Source organism: Myotis daubentonii, chromosome 14 (assembly GCF_963259705.1).
Source record: "Myotis daubentonii chromosome 14, mMyoDau2.1, whole genome shotgun sequence".
Taxonomy (NCBI): domain Eukaryota; kingdom Metazoa; phylum Chordata; class Mammalia; order Chiroptera; family Vespertilionidae; genus Myotis; species Myotis daubentonii.
In genome coordinates, this window is record NC_081853.1 from 53,411,283 (window position 1) to 53,430,556 (window position 19,274).

The window sequence follows — 19,274 nt, forward strand, 5'->3', positions numbered from 1 at the left end:
ATAGTTAAGTATAGGTGATGTGGGTGTTCATTAGACAGTTGTAGCTACTCTTTTGCATATTTGAAAATTTCCATAATAACAAAAGAAAAACCTGGCTTGCTTAAGTGTTCCTATTAGAAAAGCTGAAGGAAAAATTACTCATGGTAGTACTTTGAGTAAGGTATGGTTCAGGATGAACTTACTATGTAGATAGAAATTATTACATATAAATGACATATATTTTTAAACCTTTATAGAGTTTAAATTAGAAATAGCAAGCTGAGTTTTGAGGTTTTCTTTACAAAAATATATAATTGAAAGCATATGTTTAAGTAGCAAGAATTAAAAATAAAAAGGAAGAATGCCTGTGTCCATTACCTCCTTAGACTGGATAAGTTGGCCATCCTGGCACCCTCTTCCTTTTTCTAAGCACCACTTGGTGGTGACAAAGCTGGCAGAACACAAAGTATTCTGCAGTGGTCTGTAGTTAGTGGTCACTTACATCAGGGAACATTTAATAAGTCATAATTTTTAAGCATTCCCCCCCTTTATTGTGATTGGTACTTAATAGACATTTCTCATTTCGTTTCATAATTCTTTCTGTAATACCTATTAGATGAAGCTTTGATTCCCTGGATCAATCTCCTTATTTCTTTGTCATATTTTGTGTCTCTTTCTCCTTTATACTCTAGGAGTTGGTTTGTTTGTTCAGCTTCAGTTATCTATTTAACTTTTTGAATTTTGAATTTATTCTCTTCAAACTTTGTGAGTAGTAAATTGAAACATTCTGGTTTTTTCTCTATTTTTCAGTTGTCAAAAAAAAAAAAAAAAGTCAGCTTTTCTTTGTTGAAGGTTTTCCTAAGTGTTTGGCAAGCCTTGCTTAAGTGGGAGCTTGTTAGGCCCATAATGATTGGCAGGGTGTAGTGGAAGGTAGCTTGGCTGAAAGCTCTGGAGGGGGAACCATGAGGAAGGCTTTCTGTTGGGGCAAGATTCTGCCTTGGTTCTCTCTGGACAGTATATTTAATTTCCTTAGTAGATAATTATCAGGCTTTTTGTAAATTTGAATTTATCTGTGGGGCAGTGTAGGGAATGACGTGGTATAAACTGTTGCTTCGGTAGAGCTTCATTTTCAGGCCTACTGTGTACTTCCCCTCTGATTGACACCCTCCCTCACTTCCTAAAGTTGCAGTGAAGAGCAAAAGTAATTTTCATGTATTTTGTATAAATTTTGAAATGCTATAAAAATAATAGTATTGAGAAGACCCTACCATACAAATGGATATTGTAAGTTTTGAACAAGAACTTGCTTTTTTCCATATCAGCCCACATAAATATGGCTAAAATATGCTGCCTTTGCAACACTAACAAGGAAACAATACTATCAATGTTTTTTCCTTGAAGCCAGATATACCAGAGGGCTTCTTAAATAGCTGCACAGCCTATACATGTGACTAGTTGGTTTCTGAGCCCTGTGGCATTGGCTAAGGAGCAGCTCAGTATAGAACATGTTTTAAGTCCCCTTTCCCAGAAATATACTGGGAGCTGCAGGAGGGACCCATTTTCCTGAGAGTTGGAAAAATGATTAAATAGCCAGCCACAAAGAAAACCAGTGAAATACAGCATCAGTGGACAGAGAACCTGGGTTCTTTCCAGCATAGTATATCTCAAAGTGTAGTCCGAGGATCATTTGCTGCATCCTAGAGTGTTAATTTCAAACGCTGGTTTCTGTGTCGCACTCCAGCCCTAATGACCTACAACATTCAACACATAATCCTGCTGAGTAAGTTACAGTTGACCCGAGGACAACATGATCTTGAACCACATACACACTTACACACTGACTTTTCAGTTGACCTGCACAGTTCAAACCTGCATTGTCCAAGATCAGATGACAAATAGGAATCTACCTATAGATGCCGACTTAAGTTATATTCAGATTTTCAACTCTGCAGGTGGTCAGTGCTTCAACCCCCTCATTGTTCAAGGATCAACCGTATTTTATAATACAAGATTCTTACTGACTGGAATCACTGAACTTTACTCTTTTCTGTCCTTCATTTTGCCTTGTATATAAATTGTCAGTTGTTTCTTCTGTGGACATTGAAACAATTGTGTACACAATTCTTGTCAACTTTAAGTGTCAAGTGATCTCTGTGGTGGTAAAAATCTAGTTCTGGAAGAGCAATTTTAGGGATAATCAATACATGCTCCTTTACCTAAGAAAATAGGACTTTAGAGGGCAGTTTTAAAATTCCTTAAACATATTAAACTCCTTTATACATTGATACAAACGAGTTCACACTTAAATATCTTAGTCCACATCTTTACATGTTGGTAACTCCAATAATTAATATATAGTGAAGATGAACTTGTTTAGGGACAGATTTTGTAATAAAGGAAGTTTTATTGGGATTATCTGGCTATGAGCCCTTACATTGTTCTTATCTGCAAATAGTTCCCTATGTGATTCATTGTTTTCCTAAATATTATGCAATAAAGCTAAAATACAGACATAAATCAGATGCTAAGATTGTTATACATATATATGAGTGATTACATTTTTATATTGATCAAATAGCATTACAGTCAGTAGTACTTGTATTTATAGTAAGTCATTGCTACAAATTTAAACTTAGAAAAACTTTACTAAAAATCATGCTTTTGGTTTGAGTTGCAAACTTTTCATTTGAAAAGTAACTTCTTTTTTTTTTTTTAATATATTTTTATTGATTTTTTACAGAGAGAAAGGGAGAGAGATAGAGAATTAGAAACATCGATGAGAGAGAAACATTGATCAGCTGCCTCCTGCACACCTCCCACTGGGGATGTGCCCGCAACCCAGATACATGCCCTTGACCGGAATCGAACCTGGGACCTTTCAGTTCGCAGGCCGACGCTCTATCCACTGAGCCAAACCGGTTTTGGCGAAAAGTAACTTCTTAGTAAAAAACCCACTGCTCTGATTCAGTCACCAAAATTACTTTTTTTTAAAATATATTTTATTGATTTTTTACAGAGAGGAAGGGAGAGGGATAGAAAGTCAGAAACATCGATGAGAGAGAAACATCGATCAGCTGCCTCCTGCACATCCCCCACTGGAGATGTGCCTGCAACCCAGGTACATGCCCTTGACCGGAATCGAACCTGGGACCTTTCAGTCTGCAGGCCGATGCTCTATCCACTGAGCCAAACCGGTTTCGGCGAAAATTACTTTCTTGAAGGTATTTTAGATTGCATCATATTATAACAGCAAACAATTGATCCTTCAAATGAAAATTTGATGTTTTTTAAGAATCCCATTGGACTCCTGTCCAAAGAGGGTCTGAATTTTTCAGTGAGAGTTAAAATGGGAGAGGCCTTTTGGAACCCAAGGAGGAGTTGATTTTGAATAGTCGCCTCCTACCCTTGGCTTTCATTATTAGAGCGCTCATGCTTTCTTCGTGATCTTCAATAATTATGCTTTCTGACATCCTGAATATCTGTAGTTCGTATTTCTATAAAAGGAAGTGCTTGTTAAAGAGGAGTTTTCACTGATAGGTTCAGCAGTGATGGAGCTGTGGTTGAGGTGTCTGAGGAGACCATAAGGTCTTTGTTTCACTGTGTCACGTGGCAAAAGATCCTAGTGACTTATAATTATTAAAATCAAATTAATTTTAAATCCTAATGACTTCCGCTTATCTCTTTTAGGGCATCTGAAGTACACCATACAACGTTTTTGAAAATTGTGCGTGGACAATGGCTACCCAAGGTTTGTATAATGAGCCTTTAGTTACTGAATTGGGGCTCTACTTCGTTGCCATTAGCCCAGTCTGGCTCAGAGCCCCCTTGCTTTCCTCTCTCCCTGCTTACTTATCAGGCTACCCTTTGCTTCATTTTCTGCTCACTCCTAATGGCTTAGTGAACTAGCAAACAAGCCACCAGCAGGAATCTAGTCTGGATGACTGCTCTGGAGCCTGGATGCAGTACCACTCTTCCACTGATTCAGTGAGTAACTGTTAGGTGGTCCCCTCAGAGTGTAGATATTTCGTCACCAAGTTAATCCTGGCTATCATTCTTTTATTCTTGGCTGTCTTTCAAATTTAACTTGATTTCTAAAAATATTTCAATGGATCATATCACAGATTTTTTTAAAACTAAAATTAACATTCCTGTGGTAGTAATGCTGATACTATTTGGTTTTTATAGCTGATCTGATGGAGTTGGACATGGCCATGGAGCCAGACAGAAAAGCGGCTGTTAGTCACTGGCAGCAGCAGTCTTACCTGGACTCTGGAATCCATTCTGGTGCCACTACCACAGCCCCTTCCCTGAGTGGTAAAGGCAATCCCGAGGAAGAAGATGTGGATACCACCCAACAAGTCCTGTACGAGTGGGAACAGGGATTTTCTCAGTCCTTCACTCAAGAACAGGTAGCAGGTAAGAGTGTTACTGCCTTACTGGGAGGGACCGTGCAGCTTTGAGAATTAGTTACTCTACAAGCTAAGGTGTAATACTAACTTAAATAAAATGGTGTGGTAAAGAAAAGGGAGTGATTGCAATGTCGCCTTCACTGTTTAGAACAGCAGATATTCAGGGGATGCTGAACTGTGGGTAGTAAGTATTGAATTTCCCCTTTCCAGATATTGATGGACAGTATGCGATGACGCGAGCTCAGCGGGTACGAGCTGCCATGTTCCCTGAGACATTAGATGAGGGCATGCAGATCCCATCTACACAGTTCGATGCCGCTCATCCCACCAACGTCCAGCGTTTGGCTGAACCGTCACAGATGCTGAAACATGCTGTTGTAAATTTGATTAACTACCAAGATGATGCAGAACTTGCCACACGTGCGATCCCAGAACTGACAAAACTGCTGAATGATGAGGACCAGGTTAGCCATGACACGGCGAGCTTTTTAATCTGCTTTGAAGGAAGGAGTCGCAGAATGTCTACCTAATGTTCGTGTTTGAAGATTAATGCTGTCTCTTAATTCCTGTACATTATAGGTGGTGGTTAATAAGGCTGCAGTTATGGTTCATCAGCTTTCTAAAAAGGAAGCTTCCAGACACGCCATCATGCGTTCTCCTCAGATGGTGTCTGCTATTGTACGTACCATGCAGAATACAAATGATGTGGAAACAGCTCGTTGTACTGCTGGGACCTTGCACAATCTTTCCCATCATCGGGAGGGCTTGCTGGCCATCTTTAAGTCTGGGGGCATTCCTGCCCTGGTGAAGATGCTTGGGTAAGAAAACATGGTCAGAATGTTCAAAGCTTCAAGGAGAAGAATGCAATCACACCATTTCTGATGAGGCTTTATTCTTCTCCCCAGCTCACCAGTGGATTCTGTCTTGTTTTATGCCATTACAACTCTCCACAACCTTTTATTGCATCAAGAAGGAGCTAAAATGGCAGTGCGTTTAGCCGGTGGGCTGCAGAAAATGGTTGCCTTGCTCAACAAAACAAACGTTAAATTCTTGGCTATTACAACAGACTGCCTTCAGATTTTAGCTTACGGCAATCAAGAAAGCAAGGTAAAAGAATGTTCTAAATGTCGTTGTCATGGAGCATTGGAGACCCCCAATGTCATGTTCTCTGTGGACTCTTGGGAATTCATTGTATGCCTCATCCTTAGTATAGATCCTAGAAGTTAAACATCTCGGTTTCTTTAAATATTTGAGTGCCTGTGTGTAAAGGACTGAGTGAGGCAATAGGGATATAGCAGGCAGGCTTCCCTTATGCAGTGGTTCTCAACCTTCCTAATGCCGCGGCCCTTTAATACAGTTCCTCATGTTGTGACCCCCAACCATAAAATTATTTTCGTTGCTACTTCATAACTATAATTTTGCTACTGTTACAAATCATAATGTAAATATCTGATATGCTATATGTGTTTTCCGATGGTCGCAACCCACAGGTTGAGAACCGCTGCTAGAGCTTTCATTCTTGGGTGGGAGATAGACACTGAAATAATAGCCAAGTTACTATTTAATTCATGTGTTAGGAGAAAGTAGGGGCTTTGAGAAAACATAAATGAACCACACCCAATTCTGAGGGTTCAGGGAGACCTCTTGGAGGAATAATAGTTGAGTTCAGCTCTCAAGGATGAGAGAGATTGACTAAGTGAAGGTCATGGACAGGAAATGGCATCTTTGAAAGTCCTACTGAAGGAGGAACATGGCTAATTTTGGAAATTCAAGAAAAGCAAAAAGTGACTAAAAGCAAAGGTCTGAGGTAGGACTACTGAGATAGAGTAGGTCCCACAGGGCCTGGTAGACCATGCTAAAAGAGCAGTGTGAGGCAGTCAAGTAAGTTTCAGCAGAGGCATGAAGTGGTAAGATTTGTTTTTAGAAAATTGGGGTAGAGTTGGGAGGTGGGAATATGTAGAGAAGTAAAGGGCAATAATGGATGCTTATGGTATATCATCTCTGTAAGGTAGATATGATTAGGAAAAGCAGTGAACCAAATCATTAGGAGTTTAAGTGCCTACTCTGGTATAAATTTTCAACAAATGAGCTTTGATATAATTTTCATAACTGGGCATTACTGTTGCATACCAACATTGTTTCTTTTTTTCTCTTTTCTTTTTCCTTTTGCTATGATTTGTGGGAAGAAGAAAATCAGGCCAGAGTTGCTATATTCTTGGGAGGACTAGGATGCCTGAATTTGAGTGGAATGCTATAGGAGGGGTAAAGAGGACCTCAATATGAGAGTATGGGTTATGTGGTCCAGGAATACATATAAGTCAATGGCAAGCTAGCTGAAATTTTTGTATAGTAAGACATGTTGGTAATATAATATGGCAGATTCCACAACTAACGATATATATATATGTCCTTCTAGCTGATCATCCTGGCTAGTGGTGGACCTCAAGCTTTAGTAAATATAATGAGGACCTACACTTACGAGAAACTACTGTGGACCACAAGCAGAGTACTGAAGGTGTTGTCTGTCTGCTCTAGTAATAAACCGGCTATTGTAGAAGCTGGTAAGTATTCATGTCTATTCTAAGTTCTCATGTGCATAGCATCTGCAGTTCTAATTAGATTACTTTTCTTAGGAAAAGGTAATAGAACTTGACCTTAATGGGCTGCAAGTAGATGGTCCTTACTCAGTTTGCAGCCAAGATCACATTCAGACAAAGTATGTGTTCTGCTACACACCTGCATTGGTGCTCTTTAAGCCTCGTTTAGGCAGAGTTCTTACTAATCATAGAAAATGACAGTGAATACTTGGCTTGATAAAAGTTGTTTTCAATTTTGGTTGTGGGCAAATCTGCTTTGCTTTGCTAGTAGACCTGTGAATGTATAGGAGAAATTATGTTACAACATGTTCTATTCGATTACAGTTGTATGCAGCAAAGTGGTTTTCTTGATTTGCTAGTGGATGCTCATGAGCAGTGTGTGCACTGGTATTCTGTAGACTGAGCAAATGTTCTCATATGAAAAAGTTTTTTTTCTTTTCCCTTTAAGTATTTTTAATGGAGCAGCTTGTATGTGTGCATGTTGGTGGCAGAGGAAGGGAGTAGGTGGTCTACACTAGGGCCTCTTGCTTTTCTCTATAAAGAAACAGTTACTCTTCACCTACCTAGCATCCTTTTTCCTTCCCATAACCCAACTAACTACATGTATCTGGACTCAAACCAAGCTTCAAATTAAAACTGTAGGAGGAAAGATCTAAGGGCATTTAATAGAAAAAATTGGAAGCGCAGGGTTGGCAACACCCATTTTCTCACTTGCTGAGATTTTACTTGAGAATCTATGGGAGAGAAAGGTTTTGATTGTTCAGGATAGCTGCGGGCAGTGCAGCCATTGGCCTGGGGATGGACAAGTGTGGCTGGGTTCATAGAACAAGGATGTAAATTCTGCCGGCTATTCCAGAAATGCTTGGAGTGCTTGGGAAAAATACAGAGTTTTAGACTTAATTTAACCAGAATTCCTGTGGTATTGAATCTAGAAATGTATGTGACTGGAGGCCTAGGAATATTCATTTTAAGAAGTTCCCCCAGTTATTCTGATGTTCTAGTTTGTTCTGAAAATATTCAGTAGTACCTGTGCTTCAGGCACTATAATAAACACATGGTTTCCATTGGTTAACAAAACGTACATGTCTCTGTTTATTCTTACTGTCTAGTGAGGTTGATAGAAATACGCAATGATTACAAATTGGAATGTGTGTTATGAGAAACAAACAGCAAATAGGAATACAGAATTAATGGGGTGGGGATTAAGAGAAAAGATTGCTGCATCCAGCTACTGAAGAGTCTGTATAATGAAAACTTAGTAACTGGGATGAATTGCTAGGTTACTGAGGTTGATGAGCGAGGCTGGGTCATACCGGGAAGAACTTTCTTAGCCCTTATAAGATGTTTATTCAAACTTTATTTCAGCTTTGAAACTATAGGTGTAGAATGTTGAGGCCAGTTTGGAATGCTAGGTGGGATTCAGATTCCAAAGGGTTCCTTAACATTATGCTGAAGAATTTGGCTATTAACTTACAGATAAGCTATTGATGGTTGTTGAGCAGTGGCATAGCATCACAATGGGGTGTTTGGAATATTAATACTACATTGTATGACAGTTTGGATGACCGTAGGCAAGCAGACCAGGTCTCTGAGATGTATTATAGGCTTCTAGGAATGAAGTAGTTTGGTATAAAGGACAACAAAGGATGAATGTTGGAAACTTATGAAAGAATACATGGAATGTGACAATGTAGGGGCTAAAAGTGCAACCAGAAGTGGTATGTGGTGGAGAGATCATGAATACCAGGACGATAAATGGAACTACCAGGATGGATTGTTTAATTCGAGGAACACAACCATTAAAGAAGGTGACATACTCAGTGACTCAAATGTCAGTAGATAGCTGGAAATGTGTGGTACTAGAATATGGGGAGGCTGGGCTACAGATTGGGGAGTTGCCTTATTAGTTACGGGGGCGGGCGGGGGGGAGGCCTCAGTGAGGAGGGAGCTACCTCAAAGTCATCTGCATGGGACTTTAACCCTAGACCTGCTGAATCAGAATGTGTGTGTAAAGTCTGGTGGGCATCTGGAGTTAAGATCCACTCTCAGAGTTAAGCGTTATAATAGAAGGAGGGAATGAAGTCTCTTGAGGGAGAGAAGGTACAAGGGAATCTAGTCACTTAGCAAATACTGAGGGTCAGCCTTGCTCAGGTCACTACTTAGTAGCTGGAGCTACGAGGAAGGAACCAGGTAGGGATGACCTTTGTCTTGTAGGGGAGGTAAACTCAGAGTTGGGATAAAGACTATGAAGGGAAAGTACAAGGTGCCATGAGAATTATGGCAAGTAGGTCTCACCTAATTTGAGGCAATAAAACATACCTGAAAAATTAACAAGAAAACAAGAGAAAGTATCTCACCACATTCAGAAGTGATTTTAGGAGGGAGCTGAAGTGAAGCCAGCATGTGGGGAACTGAGCTTCCATTCAGACACCTGCCAGTGTAAATGTCCGTCATTGGGGTCCTGGGTGAGGGAAGGTGTGAACCTTGGGAGTCAGTGCTTTATGCCGCCCCCGGTGGAAGTGTTCAGTGCGTTCTTTCTGATTCTTCTTACCTGGGCGTTTACACGCGCAGATGTCACCTTCATCTCGAGGTGACCTCATTATCCTACATGAAATTGTAATCCCTTATCTTGTTTTTTCCTATAGCACTTAATATCATCTGTCCACACATATACATAGTTTAGTTTATTAATTGTATATTTGTTTATTGTTTGCCTCCAACTAGACCACAAGCTCTATGAGACGAACTGGCAACTGGACAGTATCCTAGAAAATAAAAGGAAATAAAGGATTTAGATGGAAGGGGGAATACACTTTGGCAATAAAGAGGAACACCCTCCAAGACTAGAGGAGACACGCAGTGCTGATAGAATTGTTAGCGAATGGCATTGCCTTAGATCTTTTTTTCATCTTCCAGGTGGAATGCAAGCTTTAGGACTTCACCTGACAGATCCAAGTCAGCGTCTTGTTCAGAACTGTCTTTGGACTCTTAGGAATCTTTCAGATGCTGCAACTAAACAGGTAAATTCTGGGTAAGCTGGTGCCTTAGTGACAGAGTCAAGATGAGTGTGTACTGAGCATCTGTTTCTGTTTCCATAGGAAGGGATGGAAGGTCTTCTTGGGACTCTTGTTCAGCTGCTGGGCTCAGATGATATAAATGTGGTCACCTGTGCAGCGGGAATCCTTTCTAATCTCACTTGCAATAATTATAAGAACAAGATGATGGTGTGCCAAGTGGGTGGTATTGAGGCTCTTGTGCGTACTGTCCTTCGTGCTGGTGACAGGGAGGACATCACTGAGCCTGCCATCTGTGCTCTTCGTCATCTGACCAGCCGACACCAGGAAGCAGAGATGGCCCAGAATGCTGTTCGCCTTCACTATGGACTACCAGTTGTGGTGAAACTCCTACACCCACCATCCCATTGGCCTCTGATAAAGGTAATTTGCCAAAGTAGGTCACAGAATTAAAAATGAGCCACCTCTAGCTATGGGGTGGCTGCTCAGCATGAGGGGTTGATGCATAGGAAGTATGGCTGGGATGGGGTTCTGAAGTGTTTGTGTAATCAGTGCTACTTTTAAGTGATATCAGTAATTTTAGTGTGGTGGGAATTGGCTAGAAAATGGTTTTGTTGAGTTGTATGCCAGTTCTTTGTTGTTCTTTCTTATCTACAGGCTACTGTTGGATTGATTCGAAATCTTGCCCTTTGTCCAGCAAATCATGCACCTCTGCGTGAGCAGGGCGCCATTCCACGGCTAGTTCAGCTGCTGGTGCGTGCACATCAGGATACCCAGCGTCGTACATCTATGGGCGGAACACAGCAGCAGTTTGTGGTGGGTAAATCTTACCTGTGACACCGGACATAAATCCATCATTTGCTTCCTCCATTCTTTCCTGCCTGAAGGGCTGTTTACTAATGGCTAAAAAAACTGACATGTTTCTGTGGCTGCTGAGAGGATAAGTGGCCCCTAGTGATGTTTCCTATGACATCTCCTTTGCATCTTTGCATTATTAGGCTTACAGAGGGAGAGGGAGTTTAGGTACTTCATGCAGTGTTTTCTCATTTCATCCATACAAAGGCTTATTTCTTAGGAAGTAACAGCCATAATTTGAATTTAAGTCTGTTTGATTTCAGAGTCTCCTCTTCTCCATTACAACATGAGTGTTACCTTACAAATATTTAACACACCATTTACTGTCTCTTCCAAGGGTGGTTTAAACTATTTCCACAGACGTAAGATTGCCAACAAATTTTAAGAATAATAGCATTTCTGGAATCTTTACCCTTAAAGCAGCAGTTCTCAACCTGTGGGTCGCGACCCCTTTGGCGGTTGAACGACCCTTTCACAGGGGTTGCCTAAGACCATCCTGCATATCAGATATTTACATTATGATTCATAGCAACATTACAGTTACGAAGTAGCAATGAAAATAATTTTATGGTTGGGTCACAACATGAGGAACTGTATTTAAAGGGCCAGAAGGTTGAGAACCACTGCCTTAAAACTTTTGATGCCAAGTTTGCAGTCTTAAAACTAACTTCATTACAAGTGAAGACATTTCTGGACCCTCTGAATTTAAGACTCAGACCTTCAGAGAGTTCTCTTCTTTAATTCAGTTACTTTAGGAAGTAAGGATGGACCTTCCCATAACAGATTTTGAGAACCCCTTCTTGCTAGTGGCTTTGTGTGCGCACTCACCCAGGGCCTTTGGCTTTCTCCATTCTTTGGTATTGGCCTGTGGGTACCTTTTATTTTCAGTCTCTTTAGGAAAAAAAGTTTTGTTCTAAAAAATCAGTTGTGCCCAGCTAGTGTGGTTCAGTGGTTGAGACTGGACCCATGAACCAGGAGGTCATGGTAAAAATATATTACTTTAAAATACAGTTTCTAAAAGTAGCAGAATTATAACCTTTTTTAATTTTTGTTATTTTTTTAATATATAGTTTTACTGATTTCAGAGAGGAGGGGAGGGAGAGAAACATCAGTGATGAGAGAGAATCATTGATTGGCTGCCTTCTGCATGCCTCCTATTGGGGATCGAGCCCACAACCTGGATGTGCCCTTGGCCCAAAATGAACCAGGGATCCTTCGGTCCGCAGGCCGATGCTCTATCCACTGAGCAAGACTGGCTAGGGCATTATAACCTTTTTTAAAATTCAGATACAGGGAAAGCACATAGCACTTACTTTGCAAAAGCTAACATTTTTCTCTTATACAGGCCTTCAACTGAATAGTCTGGGGAGGTGAGGCGTGGATTTTCTGCTGGCAGCTCAGTAGAATTTTAGTAGTTGGTGATAAAACTTTGCTAAGTTTTCACCAAATATACATAGGTGTATAAAAATGGAGCATGTGAAAGAAAACATTGACAATAGTCTGAGCATTGCTTTCTCGTCTTTCAGTTCCCCTTTTACTTAGAGTGGTGGGTGCCCTCACTGGAAGGAAGTTCTCTGTGGGATTGAGAGGCGTATGGAAGCACTGTGTGGGGAAGGGCTGCTGCGTGGACTTAATGCGACCATGAGGCCCCTTTCAGTGACATTCAACTTAATGGAATCCTCCTTTATTCCTGGACTAACTGCAAATTCTGGAAAGCTTTGGGTGTATGGTGTGACTAGTAATTGCTACCCAGAACAGAAAATCTTAGTTTAAAACTTTAGGAAGGAGAATGCCCTATTTATTAACCATGTTTCTTTTGGTAGGAGGGCGTCCGCATGGAAGAAATAGTTGAAGGTTGTACCGGAGCCCTTCACATCCTAGCTCGTGATGTTCACAACCGAATCGTCATCAGAGGACTGAACACCATCCCACTGTTCGTGCAGGTGTGTTGGTTTTAAGTGAGCTGTTCTAGGTTTTGGTTGTCATAATATTTCAGGATTTTAACAATGAGCAAATTTTCAGGAAATTAGAGACCAAAGTAAGAGTACAGACATTTCATTTTTGTCTATCACCATTTATAAAACAACAATACTCTGCCCATGTCCCCCTGCCAAAGCATGAAAAGTAGAACCTCAACAGTGAGGTCCTTTATGTGGAATACATTTAATTTTATGAAAATTCCCTTCATTAAACACTTTGGAAAATAATTTAGAGAATACGGTCAAGTGCTACATAATGATATTTCTGTCATCAGTGGTGGTACCATAAGATTATAATGAACTGAAAAATTCCTGTCACCCCATGATACCGTACTGTTACAGCACAACATGTTACTCACGTGTTTGTGGTGATGCTGGTGTAAGCAAATCTATATATACCATTGTGTTACAAGTCCCCATAGTATTCAGAAGAGGAACGTGCTGTATAGGCATGTGGCCTAGGGGTGCAGTGGGCTGACCATCCAGGTTAGGGATGTGCTCTGGTGTTCACATGCACTGCTCAGACTTACCCCTTCGCCAAGCAGGGCATGATTATGCTTTAATACAAGTAGTGTGAACGCCATTTATACTCAGTTGGGAACGTTTGTACCACAATGGGGTGCTTGCTGTGCTTTAATTTAATTAGGCTTTCATGTGTGTTTTCTCCTTAGCTGCTTTATTCTCCCATTGAAAATATCCAGAGAGTAGCAGCAGGGGTCCTCTGTGAACTCGCTCAGGACAAGGAGGCTGCAGAAGCTATTGAAGCCGAGGGAGCCACGGCTCCCCTGACGGAGCTGCTGCACTCGAGGAATGAAGGTGTGGGTAAGTAGAGGAGGAACCAGGACCTCCAGCCGGTGCGTACAGTGGTGCCTCCATTTTTCCTAAGAGCCTTTGTTTCTGTCCTCTCCTAGCAACGTATGCAGCTGCTGTTTTGTTCCGAATGTCTGAGGACAAGCCACAGGACTATAAGAAGCGGCTTTCAGTGGAGCTGACCAGTTCTCTCTTCAGAACAGAGCCAATGGCTTGGAATGAGGTAGGCAATGCGAGTGCGTGTATTTGGTAGTTGGCCAGAGCAGTTCCTGTTTCCCCTCAGAACACTAGGTATGTGTGCATGTTGCCAACTGTCCTTAGCTTGAATAGTCGTTCATCATGCTATGTGGGCAACGACTGAAGAAGAACTACAGCTTTCAAAAGCCTGCTCAGAACGAACTAACTGCTTCCTTAACCTTAGAATTCACAGGGAGGGAGATGACAATTATCAGAGTAAAGAGGCAATCATTAAACACTGTGAATTGGGGGTCATTTTGTCACTACATTTCTGGCTGAATTTCTATGAATTTTAGTGTATGTCCTCCACAGTTATTCATTGAAAATTAGGACTGTCAATTACGGCACATAGTAATATACAGTTGAAGGGAAAGAGATACTACATATTATTCGTTAAAAAGAAATGCCAAACAGTGAGTGATGTGTTAGTAGGTTTTTAACAGGCAGCCTTGACATGTTCCAACTTGAGCTCTGAACTTCTCCACCCACCGCCTCCCCAAACCTGTTCTGTCCTCATTTTCTCCGTCTCAGTTCATTGCAGCTTCCGCAAAGGCTCAAGTCCTCTCTCATGTCCTGTTGCGGGGAGACACTTTGCCTGTTTTGTTTTCTGTTGTATCTCTAGCACCTAGAACAGTGCCTGGCACATAGTAAGCACTTAATGTATATTTGCTAAAAGGATAACTGTGAATTTTTAAAATACTGTGTGCAATGGGAAAACATGTTTCTCTTGAGTATCAGTAGTTGATCTTCGTGGAGTGGAGTTTGACGTATCTATTATATACTTGTATATTTTGAAGTATTTCTGTATTTTCTGTAATGTTTAAGAGCGTACTTTAAGTTGAGAATCTTCATTTTGCTTCCTTGTTTTGTACCTGTTAATCTAGACGGCCGATCTTGGACTTGACATTGGTGCCCAGGGAGAGCCCCTTGGATATCGCCAGGATGGTATGTGTCTCGTGTTTCTCGATTAACTCTAGATCAGGCTTTATCAAAAGAGCTAGTTCGCTGACCTGGGAAGCCAGTGTTGGCAGGAAAGCAAGCAGTGGCAGCAAAGTCAGTTCTTCAGCAGTATCATGCCACCAACACTTGTCCCTCCTGCCGGGTTTCTGCTTATTCTTTTGTGTGCGTGTGTCGTCAGAGATGCTCTGTTACTGGGGTCTACAACCCACCCAGGAAATGAGAGCATGGGAAACTTGTGTCCCCAAGCTCAGGTCTGGGTGGGTATTTACCTAGTTGTATGATCGAGTTTTTCTGAAAAGCTAATTCAACTCTTGGTAATGGAGATGGAGCATGGGGTAGACTACCAACAGCTGTAACTATTCATCTTAAATTTGTTTTTCATAAACAACTAAAGCCCATAGCTTCTTTCCTTGACAGACATATAACCTTTAAGACAACACATGCAGACGTTCCATTGGAAACGATGTCTTGCATTTTCTCAGTACCTTGTGGGCATCCCCTGGACTCAACAGCTAGGTCTGCCAGGCTTCCTTGGTGCCTCCCCTCCTCCCATGGCATCTTGGTGCCTGGGTGGTCGTGTGCAGTGGGAGCTGCGCTTCCTCCTGAGGAACCTGTCTCTGGCTGGGGAAATGCAAAACGTTGAGGGTGAACTGAAGGCGGGACTAGCACTGCATGGGTGGCCTGGCCGTGGGTGGTTACTTGGCTGAAGAAAGCTAGAGGAGGAAGAGGCTCGAGGAGCGCTTTCCAACAAGTACGTAGTCCTCCGGCGTCCCTAACCTCAGTGGTAACCTTTCTCCTCTCACTCCCTTGCCCGTTTTGTTGCCACCCCGACTCCTGTAGATCCCAGCTATCGTTCTTTTCACTCTGGTGGATACGGCCAGGATGCCTTGGGAATGGACCCAATGATGGAGCATGAGATGGGTGGCCACCACCCTGGTGCTGACTATCCAGTGGATGGGCTGCCAGATCTGGGGCACGCCCAGGACCTCATGGACGGGCTGCCTCCAGGTGACAGCAATCAGCTGGCCTGGTTTGATACTGACCTGTAAATCATCCTTTAGGTAAGAAGTTAAAAAAGCCAGTTTGGGTAAAATACTTTTACTCTGCCTACAGAACTTCAGAAAGACTTGGTTGGTAGGGTGGGAGTGGTCTAGACTGATTTGTAAATCTGCCACAAAAAAAAAAACACACAAAACAGCTACATACATACTTTGAAAGGAGATGTCTTAGAGCATTTGAATGTTCTCAGATTTCTGGTTGTTACGTGGTCATGTGTGGAAGTCATTAACTTTAATGTTTTTTGCCACAGCTTTTGCAACTTAATACTCAAACGAGTAACATTTGCTGTTTTAAACATTAATAGCAGCCTTTCTCTCTTTATACAGCGGTATTGTCTGAACTTGCATTGTGATTGGCCTGTAGAGTTGCTGAGAGGGCTCGAGGGGTGGGCTGGTATCTCAGAAAGTGCCTGACACACTAACCAAGCTGAGTTTCCTATGGGAACAATTGAAGTAAACTTTTTGTTCTGGTCCTTTTTGGTCGAGGAGTAACAATACAAATGGATTTTGGGAGTGACTCAAGAAGTGAAGAATGCACAAGAATGGATCACAGGATGGAATTTATCAAACTCTAGCCTTGCTTGTTAAAATTTTTTTTAATATCTGTAATGGTACTGACTTTGCTTGCTTTGAAGTAGCTCTTTAATTTTTTTTGCAGTAACTGTTAGTTTTTTAAGTCTTGTAGTCTTAAGTTATAGTGAATACTGCTACAGCAATTTCTAATTTTTAAGAATTGAGTAATGGTGTAGAACACTAATTCATAATCACTCTAATTGTAATCTGAATAAAGTGTAACATTGTGTAGCCTTTTTGTATAAAATAGACAAATAGAAATGGTCCAATTAGTTTCCTTTTTAATATGCTTAAAATAAGCAGGTGGATCTATTTCATGTTTTTGATCGAAAACTTTATTTGGGATATGTATGGGTAGGGTAAATCAGTAAGAGGTGTTATTTGGAACCTTGTTTTGGACAGTTTACCAGTTGCCTTTTATCCCAAAGTTGTTGTAACCTGCTGTGACTCAATGCTTCAAGAGAAAATGCGGTTATAAAAATGGTTCAGAATTAAACTTTTAATTCATTCGATTGTGTCACCTTTTTCCTTGTTAGCACATGGTGTGAGGGTAACAAGTATATTCGTGTACAGAGTGAACTCAGTGGTCAGAGGTAGAGCCTTTACCTTAGATGGGCAGGTTGGCCAAGTTTCTCCAGCAGTGGCACCAACAATGGTTTCAGCTGTGAACACGGATTCTGACCTTGTGTGAGAGGCGAGATTCCACCTTCTCCAACTGAAGGACTCTGGGCTTAGCCAGGGGTGGGCAAACTTTTTGACTCAAGGGCCACAATGGGTTCTTAAACTGGACCGGAGGGCCGGAACAAAAGCATGGATGGAGTGTTTGTGTGAACTAATATAAATTCAAAGTAAACATCATTACATAAAAGGGTACGGTCTTTTTTTTTTTCTTTCAGTTTTATTCATTTCAAACGGGCCGGATTCGGCCCACGGCTGGCTTAGACCCTGTGGCCAAGACTTCACCTGGCTTCTGTGTAATCTTGCCCAAGTGACCAAAAGGCATCTAGCTAGTCTTTGGGCTACACAGAGCAAAACTGAAGCCAATAGGAATTCTCCACCCCACACTTCCTGTCTTAAGAATGAAAAATTAACTACCTGGGCTTTAGACCCCAAGCACCTTCACGTAAGTCTGACTCATTTGGAGGGGGATTCCTCCAACTCCACTTTGAACTGATGATTAAGGTGGTTTAAGTGTAGATGTTTATCTGAACGTAGACCCAGAATGGGCCTTTCCAGCTACCTGCCAGGTGAGCCGTCATCCTGGCGGTAGGTCTCCCAGCTTTCCTCCCTTAGGGCAGAGTCAGTAGACCTGTTAAGACTTGTGATTTGGTCTTTTAAAAGAGTGGTTTGTGCTTAGGGAGGGCTGTTTCTGATTTTCTGTGGGTGGCCGTTTGGATAAAATTGAAGTTAATGCAGAAAAACCACGACCAACAAACTATCAATTTTAAATAAAAACAGTATCGGTATTTTTCTTTTGCCTCACGGTGTGATCACGTGCCCAATAATCGCTTCCTTCATACATGAGAGTGGCCATCCTGCAGTTAAAAACGATACCTTTACACAGTAGTTTGACTGTATCTCGTAATATTAAACAAAAGAAAGTCATAAATGCATACTGATCCAAAAAAGGGCAGTCTATTTTAAGGAACTCATCCATGGATGGGAAAACTGAAAAGCAAGGAGTTCTTAGAGCAGGGGTGGGCAAACTTTTTGACTCGAGGGCCACAGTGGGTTCTTAAACTGGACCGGAGGGCCGGAACAAAAGCATGGATGGAGTGTGTGTGTGAACTAATAGAAATTCAAAGTAAACATCATTACATAAAAGGGTACGGTCTTTTTTTTTTTTTTTTAGTTCATTTCAAACGGGCTGGATCTGGCCCGGGGGCCGTAGTTTGCCCACGGCTGTCTTAGGTTCTTACACAAATCAGGCTAGTGGTTACCTGGGGATGGAGGTCACAAGACATTTGATCCCACTGCCCTGAGCGGAAGAGTGACGCCTCATGTTGGAGTAGATGCTTTAGACATGAGACTTTGATCTGGTTATTTGAATCCTTGACAGTGAAAGATCTTGAGGTGAATAAGCTTTTTAATTCTTGTTTTGGTTACTGTAATAAAAACAAGATCTGACTTGGTTGTTTGGTTTAATTAGCAAAGCTGAGTAGATGGCTGTGGCGGTTTTGTTCCAGCAGGTGAGAATCGCACTGCTTTCCTTGACTTGAGTGGATCAGCCCCCCAGGGCAGTTACAGAATGGAGGGGGGAGGGTGGGGCAGAAAAGGTCGTGTCTCCTTTTCTCCTCACTCCTATGTGGTGCCCACTCAGCAGGCGAGGGGGGGGTGACGGGCCTCCCTGACGCCTCCCGAGAGGCAGAGTGGGCTGTGAGCCAGTCTCCCTCCAGGCCCCCAGCACCCCACCCCCTTGTTCTAGGCCAGGCCTCTCGCTTTTGTTCCCACACTCCTCTCCTCAGCTCCACCGAAGCTGGAGCCTAATGGGGCCTCCTAACCTTTGTCCAGTCTTTCCATCCCACTCCAGACAACCCTCCATGGCCAAGCCCCTTTCTTTGGGCGTTGGTAGCTCCTCCCCCCCTCCTTCCCTAGGCTCCTACCTCAGTTACTGCAGAGATTTATTTCTGCGTCCTGTGTGTGTGGCCAGGGGCGGGAGGGAGACGGGCATCTTGCTTCAAGTGGAGGCAGGGAGACCTCTCCTCTCCTTGGACAAGAGCCTGAGCTACACTAGTCACAGCGCTGACCTGGAACCTCGTCAGGTAGCAGAAAACCTCATGTAATAAGGAATGCCAGGAGCTGG

At 42.1% G+C, this 19,274-nt stretch overlaps 1 protein-coding gene and 1 long non-coding RNA gene across 6 annotated transcripts in view; one reads left to right on the forward strand and one right to left on the reverse strand.

Moving 5' to 3' along the window:
• The window catches only part of CTNNB1 (catenin beta 1), a 38,226-nt gene extending 21,245 nt beyond the window's left edge, over positions 1-16,981 (forward strand). For 2 of the 5 annotated variants that reach the window (XM_059664473.1, XM_059664475.1), the window contains exons 2-15: positions 3,667-3,727; positions 4,165-4,395; positions 4,599-4,852; positions 4,968-5,206; positions 5,294-5,495; positions 6,805-6,949; positions 9,902-10,005; positions 10,084-10,422; positions 10,657-10,815; positions 12,678-12,797; positions 13,505-13,655; positions 13,745-13,866; positions 14,765-14,825; positions 15,681-16,981. In XM_059664473.1, coding sequence (XP_059520456.1) covers positions 3,715-3,727; positions 4,165-4,395; positions 4,599-4,852; positions 4,968-5,206; positions 5,294-5,495; positions 6,805-6,949; positions 9,902-10,005; positions 10,084-10,422; positions 10,657-10,815; positions 12,678-12,797; positions 13,505-13,655; positions 13,745-13,866; positions 14,765-14,825; positions 15,681-15,889 — 2,349 coding nt within the window. In that variant the 5' untranslated portion in view covers positions 3,667-3,714 and the 3' untranslated portion in view covers positions 15,890-16,981. Of the gene's footprint in view, positions 1-3,666; positions 3,728-3,900; positions 3,964-4,164; positions 4,396-4,598; positions 4,853-4,967; positions 5,207-5,293; positions 5,496-6,804; positions 6,950-9,901; positions 10,006-10,083; positions 10,423-10,656; positions 10,816-12,677; positions 12,798-13,504; positions 13,656-13,744; positions 13,867-14,764; positions 14,826-15,680 lie in introns of those variants that run through there. The other 3 variants (XM_059664474.1, XM_059664476.1, XM_059664477.1) reach the window with 3 other exon arrangements.
• LOC132215743 (uncharacterized) lies at positions 16,151-18,296 on the reverse strand. The gene is made up of 2 exons (XR_009448601.1): positions 17,403-18,296; positions 16,151-17,194 (listed from the first exon to the last, which is right to left on the reverse strand). It is a non-coding gene; the product is annotated as an uncharacterized LOC132215743 (long non-coding RNA).
• Between the last annotated feature and the right edge of the window lie 978 nt (positions 18,297-19,274).